A 9,238-nucleotide genomic window follows, 5' to 3' on the forward strand; every position below is an offset into this window, starting at 1 on the left:
CCTGGGCTTCTGGGGTGGTGCCGGAGTTGGCTCCTGGGTGGGAGCAGCTCTCTGCTGCCCCCACCTGAGTCCGCCCTGTAGGTGGCAGGTGTCGGGTTAGGCCCGGCCCCCTCAGGGCCTAGCCACTAAGGTACGAGGCCAATCCCCTCCCCTCGGGCTGGGCTCTCTTTTATAAAGGGCCATCCTGGGACGCTGTCCCCCACCTAGAAGCAGCTTCTCTGCTCCTTCTCAAATCTCCGTCTAGTTCAGCCTACTCGCCTCCACTCCAACCTCCACCATGTCCATCAGGATGACCCAGAAGTCCTACAAGGTGTCCACCTCCGGTCCCCGGGCCTTCAGCAGCCGCTCGTACTCGAGTGCACCTGGCGCCCGCATCAGCTCCTCGACCTTCTCCCGAGTGGGCAGCGGCTTCCGGGGTGGCCTGGGCAGCGGCATGAGTCTGATCGGGGGTTACAGCGGGCTCGGAGGTGCAGGGGGCATCACCACTGTCACAGTGAACCAGAGCCTGCTGAACCCCATTAAGCTGGAGGTGGACCCCAACATCCAGGCTGTGCGCACCCAGGAGAAGGAGCAGATCAAGACCCTCAACAACAAGTTCGCCAACTTCATCGACAAGGTGAGGGCTCCCCCGGCGTGGCTGGCTGTGCCTGGGGCCGGACAAGGGTCCGCGCCCTTTCTCTTGGTCGCGCCTTCGGTGGGCACATCCCACTGGTGTCCTCTTGGGCCCCACCACCCGGGCAGGACTCTCCCTTTCAACCTGTGACTCAGTCTTCCATGCTCTGTGGTTTGGGCCGGCGAGAGGATGGGGAGAGGGTCTGGACGGCTTTGACTCCCTCCCTCCCTCCCCCATCTCGCCCCAACCCAAGTTCTGAAGTCTGTGAAGCTTTCAGCCTGGAAGAGTCCCAGCGTCCAGCTGTCGGGTGGGAGGGGACGCCCATCCTGCAGCTTCACTCTTCCCCTCTAGCACCGCCCCGAGGGCCTCTCAAAGTTGCCCCTGTGCTTTTCAAAAATTTTTAATGGGGGTTTGATAGGATTCTGGGAGAAGGAAGCGGGTGTCTTGATTCAGACGGGCAAATATTGACTGAGGCCTGTGGCGCCCCAGGGCCCGAGTGTGGGGGCACCACGATGAGTCAGAACTTGGCCCCTGCCCCAGACCCTGCAGTGTGGGCGGGCCGGACAAGGGTGAGGGCCGAGCCCGCTGCCTTGGGGACGCGCTCCTCTACCCGTGAACACAGAGCGGCTGGCGTTGGTGGGGCGTGTCGGGGTGGGGTGAGGTGGAGTGGAGTGGGGGGACGCCAAGGGCTGGCCTCAGGAAAGCCCATGCAGGATTCAAAGTCTGCGGGCGTTGGACACCCCACCTGGGTTTCACGTCCGGTTAAACCGCAGAGTTTATGGCTTCAGATAACGCCTCTGTGCGCCAACGCCCCTCTACCCCCTCGGCCCTTGTCCCTTTCACCCTTCCCTACCCGGCTCCGCCCCAATGGCCTGGCTCCATTTCCCCAGAGCAGGCGCCAGGCCGGGTTTTGCAGCATTTGGGGGGCCCCGGGAGCTCAGCGCGGCCGAGGATTGGGCCCCTCCCCGCTGACTGGCTCCTGGGCGGCATTGTGGGAACGGAAGGAGGGAAATCCTGGGGCAGATCGGCGCCCTTAGGAATCGGAGTCCCTCAGGAAGCCGGGCCTCTCCTGTTCTTTGGGGAGGGCTTGCTAGTTCCTGGGCTCTAAGCGCTCGTGGCTGGACTTCTTGACTGCGTTTTGCTAGCTCTGGGGTCCTCGCAGCGAGTGGTTAAGCACAGGCTCTGAGTCTGAATTCCTGGTTCCCAGTGCTGTGCCCTTTCCTTTGATGGTTACGTTCCTGAGTTCGATTTCCTTATCTGTAAAATGGGCATGATAATCCCTAAATCACAGATGTTTGCCGATTCAAGCATATAATGTATATAAAGAGCTTAGCAGTGCTTGGCCCATAGTAAGCAGTCCATTAAGGCTAAATGTTATAATCACTGATTTTTAAAAAAAATAATTTTGGGGGCCCGCCCCGTGGCTTAGCGGTTAAGTGCGCGCGCTCCGCTGCTGGCGGCCCGGGCTCGGATCCCGGGCGTGCACCAACACACCGCCTCTCCGGCCATGCTGAGGCCGCGTCCCACATACAGCAACTAGAAGGATATGCAGCTATGACATACAACAATCTGCTAGGGCTTTGGGGGGGAAAAATAAATAAATAAATAAAATCTTAAAAAAAAAAAATTGGGGGGCAGAATGACCTGGGGAAGAAAGAGATTTATAGGGAAGGATTTGTTGGATCTGGGCTGGACCATTAGATTTCTCTTCTAAGTCCCCGCAATTTAAAAAATGTTACCAATTTGGGTTGATTAAAAAAAATGCGTTCCTCTTCTTGCAACCAGTCTATTATTCTTTTAAAAAATTTCCCCTCTAACCTGCCTTAATTTCATCCTAGCATTTGGATTCCTTCAGCCTGAGGAACCCAGGAGCTCTGCGTTTGGGGCAGGAGGAGAGGGTTGTGGATTCAGAGGTGGGGTGGGGTGGGTTCTGTGATGCTGGAGAATCTCAAAGGGAGCCCTGTGGGGAGGAGGGGGTCTTCAGTTTGCAGAGAGGTCTACCTAGTCTCTTGCCTCTTCCTCTGCAAAGAGTAACTTCTGCACAGCGATGAGGCTCCTGAAAGGGCCTGCCTGAGTTCCTCTAAGCCACTGCAGGGTTGCGGACACCCAGGCTCAGAGAGGGGAAGCAACTCAGGTTATGCAGCACAGGTTAGTAGCAGTGTTCACCAAAACCTAGGTCTTCTGGCCAGTGCTCTCCAGGCCGTAGGGCTGAAGTTTCCCTATCGTCTGTATGAGTCCCCCAAAGCCACTCCAAAGAATAACGATGATGATAATATTATTTGATATGAACAATCGACATTTTCTTTTTCAATCTTTTCTTTTTCAGTCTTAATCACAACTTGGCTATGTTTATTTACCTGTAATATACAATCTAAGTAAATAAGACCTATTTGTTCTGCAAACACAGCTTCTATATAACTCTCCCCTGGCTTTCCCCGTCCAACCCCTCCCACGGTCCCCCTGCACCCCACACTAGAGGGACAGGACTCCCTCCCCTATACACCATGCTGTCTCTCTCAGGTCATAAGTGATGCTCCCAGAACAGCCGACCAGGTCCCTGGGTTCTGGAGACCCCACTGCTTGGGGAGTGGGTTAGGGGAAAAGATAGTGCTGGCTTCTCCCCCGACTCTGAGCCCCGGCCTAATGTGGACCTTTTTGCTCCCTCCTCCCTCATGTAGGTGCGGCACCTGGAGCAGCAGAACAAGATTCTGGAGACCAAATGGAGCCTCCTGCAGCAGCAGAAGACGGCTCGGAGCAACATGGACAACATGTTCGAGAGCTACATCAACAACCTTCGGCGGCAGCTGGACACGCTGGGCCAGGAGAAGCTGAAGCTGGAGGTGGAGCTCGGCAACATGCAGGGGCTGGTGGAGGACTTCAAGAATAAGTGAGCCATCCTCCTCCCCACCACCACCTACCTGGCTGAAGTCATCCTGCCCTGCCCCACCCCTGGGACCAGAGGCCTAGGATCCCATGCTTGTTGGGCAATGCAGTCCTATATCGTTAGGGTGACCATATGACCAGGTTTTCTCAGGACAGTCTAGGTTTATGCCCATTGTCCCAGCCTAATTGCTATTAACACTCACCCCCTTTCAATCCCAAAACTGTCTAGATTTGGACAACAAATTATGTGTTAATGTTTATGCAGTAAACCTACGGTGAGAGAGATACATAGCCAGCAGGCCTCTGTGGTATACATACAGCCCTGGCCCCTATTTATTCCTTATCTCTGATTTCCAGCACACCCCAGAAAGTTCTGTCTGAGGTCTCATGTCAGTCCCTGTTGCTAAGCCTCCTAATATGCCTGATCCAATGTGTATTCCTGGATTTGGAGAGAGATTTCCTGCTCCAGGACTCCCCACTGGCTGATAATAGCATGGGGTAGGGGCGGGGGGGAGAGTAGCTGGCTGGGGCAGCAGGGCCAGCCCAGCCCTCTCATATTCTGCATCTCCATGAGCTGACTTTTCTAGATATTCTTGCCCCCTCCAAAGACCCAGGCAACCTCACCTTTGCCTTCATCCTCTGATTGGAAGTCTTTCCTCACCAGGTACGAGGATGAGATCAACAAGCGCACGGAGATGGAGAACGAGTTTGTCCTCATCAAGAAGGTGAGGGGTCCCTGCCCCATCAGACCCTGGAGGCTGGGCCTAGAGACTCGGACTCAGAGGCTTTCTGGGTTCTGTCCCTAAATGTTTTGAAGTAATGGGACAACATTGGGATGCCTCTAGGTATACAGCATAGAAAGGTAGACAGGGACAGGGAGGTTGTTAGGTGCATTTGGACAGAACTCTGGACGTTGATGTTGGGACAGGTTAAGAAAATGGAGCAGTGGAATTGGAGGTCTGGTCTTAGATGGCTTCTTGGAGGAGGTGGAAGAGGGAGAAGGAGGAAGAGGAGGAGAAGGAGGAGGGGGAAGGGAGGGCTGCAGGAAGCGGAGGTAAAGGTGTTTGGGCTGCGCGTGCAGGTGTGATGGGCAGAGGCTGGGCTGGAGGATCAGGCCACAAAGTGAGGTGGGGAAGGCCGTTAGTTGGAAGGTTCTAAGTCCAGGCCATCGGGTGCCCTGGGTTGGGGTCGGGCCTGAGCACTCAGCTCAGACTCCCCCTCCCCCGCCCCCCAGGATGTGGATGAAGCTTACATGAACAAGGTAGAGCTGGAGTCCCGCCTGGAAGGGCTGACCGACGAGATCAACTTCTTCAGGCAGCTGTATGAAGAGGTATGTTCTTGGGGACTGGAGACTGAGGTCCCCCAGTCCCATCAGGGGCTGCTCCCAGCCCCCAGTGCACCAACAGACAAGGGCCCACCACTGAATAATTACAGCTACCAATATTAACCCAGCAGGGATGTTCTGTATGTTCTGTCCCCCTGCATGAGGGAGGTTTATTAGCCCACGGCACAGAGGAGAAAATCAGCTCAGAGAACCAAAAAAGCCTTTCCAAGGTTTTTCCATACACAGAATGGTGGCCCAGCCACAACTTGGGCCCGCTCTGTCCCCAGAGCCTTTGTCCTGAATCTTTGGGCTGTGTGGGGCCCTCTGTGGGCTCAGTGTTGGTAGCTGAGAGTGTGGAAGGGCTCTGCTCCTCTGGCTCCTCACCCAAAGCCTGTTTCCTTTCGTCCTTGTCTCGTTTCATCTTTACTGCTCTCCAGGCTCCAGGTCTCTGACCTGTCTTCCTTCTTCAGGAGCTCTGCCATCTCCCCAGCCTGATGCCCCCTGCTCCTCTCCTCTGTGACTGCCCCTTGTCTTATCCCCTGAGGAAGGCCCTTCTGCAAAGGGGGGATCCTTGCGTGCAGGGACAAGGCCTCACCAGCTCCCCTCCCCACCGTAGGAGATTCGTGAGCTGCAGTCCCAGATCTCGGATACGTCCGTGGTCCTCTCCATGGACAACAGCCGTAACCTGGACCTGGACAGCATCATCGCCGAGGTCAAGGCCCAGTACGAGGAGATCGCCAACCGCAGCCGGGCGGAGGCTGAGTTCATGTACCAGACCAAGGTGAGGAGCAGGGTCACTAGGCTGGCCCTCCTGGCCAGTTCTGTGCCCTGGTCCGTGAGGAGGGAGCAGGATTTCAGACTGCACTCTGCCTGCTGTGAGCTGGGCCTGCTGAGTGGGTGCGGGGGAGATGGGGCTGTCCCTGTGGCCGCAGGTCTGGAAGAAGGCCTTCAGTGCTGTGTGTGGAGGGGGGTGGGATGGGGTGACCTGGGCTCTGGAGACTCACTGAGAGGCACTCTCCCTCGGATGGTGGGCACCTTGGGTTCCAGGGGGTTCCCTCTCGAGCCTCACTCCTCATCTCACACCCTCAGTACGACGAGCTGCAGACCTTGGCCGGGAAGCATGGGGATGACCTCCGTCGCACGAAGACAGAGATTTCCGAGATGAACCGGAACATCAGCCGACTCCAGGCTGAGATCGACGGCCTCAAAGGCCAGGTGTGGGCTGGACTGGGGGTGCGAGAGGATCTGCGGACACCTCTGTGAGAAAGGAGATAATGCAGGACGAGGGAGCAGTCTGGGGGTCAGGGAAGGCATCCTAGACCAGAGCTCGGGAGTTGGAGGGGCAGTTACGTCCAGCTTCTCAGACTGCTCCTGGAAGGCCGACGGGTGCTGAGGATGTCCCTGGGGCCATGGCAGGGGTCAAAGGGGGCTGGGTAGGTAGATTGGGGTCCAGGATAGGTCCCCAAGCCTGCTTTATTTTACCTGTCTTATGTATCAGGGTAAGATTGGGTAAGATTGGGCTCTGCTGCTTTAAGGAGGTCGAGAAAGCAGAGATCTAGTCCAGTTGGGGTGGGATAATACCTTAGAGTGTCCCAGGTGAGGAGTTTGTGCAGGGAAGTGCCTGGAAGCTGCTCATGTTTCCTCATCTGCTTCCTGAGTCTCACTGGTAGCGTTTTCTTTGAGTTGGATGGAGTTGGTTAGTCTAGGTCAGGGAGAGGGTCCCTAAAGGAGGAGAAAGGGAGGGTGGGCACAGGGGGAGGAGGCAACCAGACTCTGCTTTACTTGCTTACCTGCCCCTCTCCCCCCCACAGAGGGCTTCCCTGGAGGCCGCCATCGCTGATGCTGAGCAGCGTGGGGAGCTGGCCGTCAAGGACGCTCAGGCCAAGGTGGCCGAGCTGGAGGCCGCTCTGAGAACGGCCAAGCAGGACATGGCGCGGCAGCTGCGCGAGTACCAGGAGCTGATGAACGTCAAGCTGGCCCTGGACGTGGAGATCGCCACCTACCGCAAGCTGCTGGAGGGCGAGGAGAGCCGGTGGGTGTGGGGGTCTCTGACTGGCCCTGGTGCTCCATCCCTGCGACCTGGGGTGCGGAGGGGTGGGACTTGGGTCCTGTTGTCTTGGGACAGGGCCAGGAATTGGTCCTGACATCCCATGTGTCCTCTGGGTACAGGCTGGAGTCTGGGTTGCAGAACATGAGCATCCATACCAAGACCACCAGCGGCTACTCAGGTGAGTGTCCTGGCCCTGGGTGCAGAGCAGGAGGGCAGGGACCTTTTACACAGCCCCTATACGTTTCCCCCTCGTACAGCTGAGGAAGCTGGGGCCCAGTTAATGTCTTGTCCAAGGTCTCATAGCTAATATCAAAGCCGTCCCATCCTGCTCCTGGTTTTCCCCAACAACCCTTGAGTAGTGAACTGGGGCACTTGGCATACCTGGAGACTCAATAGGGAGTGGCAGGGAGAGGGGGCATGGATCCTGATGTGGGCACGGGCTCCTGCGCTCACGTGGCTGCCTCTGTCCCTGATCAGGTGGGTCGACCTTCGGGGGCCTCACGAGCCCTGGCCTCAACTATGGCCTGAGCTCCTTCCAGTCCAGCATTGGCCTTGGCGGGGGCCCCGGATCCTTGAGCCGCATCAGCTCCTCCAAGGCCGTCGTTGTGAAGAAGATCGAGACCCGCGATGGGAAGCTGGTGTCCGAGTCCTCTGATTTCCTGCCCAAGTGAACGGCTGCTGTGGGCCCGCCCAGCCTCCCCCTCCTGTAGCCGCCCCAGAGGCTCTGGGGCAGGGAGCTATGCAGGGGAGCGTCGGGACCAGGAGACCCACCCGAGGCTCAGCCCCAGTCCTCAGCCCATCCCTGGGGGGAGTCTACTGCCTGGGGTACCCCCCCTTCCCATGCCCCCAGCTAAAAGCCAATTCAAGTGTCTTTTCCAAAATAAAGCCTCAGCTGGCTCTGCCAACCCTCCTTGCCGTGTGCCGTCCTTGTCCCTGGGGTGGGAGAGAGGTGGTCCGGAGGCCTCTTCCTGCGCCTCAAAAGCTGGGGGGCCTGGGAAGTGGGGGGCACTGGGGAGGAAAGTCTGGCCTGCTCCAGGCTGTTCCCCGAGAGGCTTCTTTGGTGAAAGCTGGTCGATGCCTTGGTCAGTAATGTGCTCTCAAATACCCCGTGTCATTTTATCTGTGCAACAAACCCCGTGAGGTGGGCAGAGGGGTTGTAGGTGGTATTATCAGGAGAGAGTTCAGTTAGTTTAGTTTCCTTTCCAATAGGAGGAGTTCGGCATCAGGACTCCCTGTGGATGAGGAAAGCCGGCCTCAGAGAGACCAAGGAATTGGCCTGACTACAAAGTGGCAGATCTGGGATTTGAACCCAGGCCTGTCCAGTTCTCCTGCCTGTGCTCCTCCTCAGCCAGGTCCATGGCGCTTCCTTGGTGGCCAGAGATGGCTTTTTACCATCTTCATCCCTTTGCAGCCGGGGACCAAGGAGTCCTGGTTTTCTCATCCCTTCGAGGCCCCGAGTCCATTCTGAGTGACTGGGCGTGTCGCACCCACAATTTCTGAAGCCAAGATAGTGTGGGACTTGGCATCGATGAGGGGGCTCTTCCCTGCTTCACTCACAGTCCCACCCACCCTGCATTGCTCCTCGCCAGCCGCTCTCTACCCTTTTGCATGCAGTTTATGCCATATATACGGCTGAGCCTGTGAAGGGCGTGGGCACTCTGTGTTTGCCTGTGGAGGGTGTGCTGTGTGTACATGGGTGTGTGTAGGTTCTGTGAAGTGTGCAAAGGCGTTCGCCTATCTTTGTTGGAACACAGTCTGCAGGGGTTAGGGCAGGAGCAGAGGTTTCAGACACAGCTGGGTGCAGTGGTGCGTCTCTGACACTTGGCCCCACTGCCACCACCGTGAGGTCCTGGCAGACACGCTGCCCCCTCAGAACTGGACAAGCCCTTATTTAGACGGCCGAGATGGGGCATTTTCAGACTTTCCGAAATACCAAGAGAGAATAAACACATGCAGAGGGGACAATCGTAGGGACAGTCTGGTGCAGGATGCTCTGGTTCTGGCCTTGCTGTGGGGTCTCTGGGGCTTCTGTCCCTGGGCCCTTGGCTTCCCAGCCCCTGGGCTCCCACCCAAGGGCCGGTCTTGCTACCTCCCTAGCTACCCACCTCAATGGAGCTGCTTCCATACTGAGCCCAGGCGTTCTGCCTCTCCCACCCTGTCCCACCCAGTCCCGGAGCCAGGGCCAGGGTTCTGGACTCTGTCCCAATAAAGGACTGCACTCTTTGATGATAAAACTAACAGCACCATTATCTAGAGAAGTGGCTCTCTAACTATTTGGCAGCGGCTCCCAGGAAGAAATTCACTTTTATCACGACCTGCAAACATTTATATTATATACATATAACAAACAAAAAATTCATAAAGCCAT

General features: G+C 56.9%; 1 protein-coding gene across 2 annotated transcripts; it reads left to right on the forward strand.

Moving 5' to 3' along the window:
- Nucleotides 1-202: 202 nt before the first annotated feature.
- On the forward strand, nt 203-7,775 carry KRT8 (keratin 8). 2 transcript variants are annotated; one of them, XM_058558168.1, is made up of 9 exons: nt 204-616; nt 3,292-3,500; nt 4,161-4,221; nt 4,731-4,826; nt 5,437-5,601; nt 5,910-6,035; nt 6,632-6,852; nt 6,990-7,048; nt 7,348-7,775. In XM_058558168.1, exons 1-9 carry the CDS (start codon nt 278-280, stop codon nt 7,539-7,541), a joined length of 1,470 nt encoding a protein of 489 aa, XP_058414151.1. In that variant the 5' UTR covers nt 204-277; the 3' UTR covers nt 7,542-7,775. The 2 variants fall into 2 exon arrangements, with proteins under 2 accessions (XP_058414152.1, XP_058414151.1); XM_058558169.1 differs by lacking the exon at nt 6,990-7,048 and having other exon boundaries at nt 203-616.
- The last annotated feature ends 1,463 nt before the right edge of the window (nt 7,776-9,238 follow it).

This window comes from Diceros bicornis, chromosome 17 (genome assembly GCF_020826845.1).
Source record: "Diceros bicornis minor isolate mBicDic1 chromosome 17, mDicBic1.mat.cur, whole genome shotgun sequence".
Lineage (NCBI taxonomy): Eukaryota > Metazoa > Chordata > Mammalia > Perissodactyla > Rhinocerotidae > Diceros > Diceros bicornis.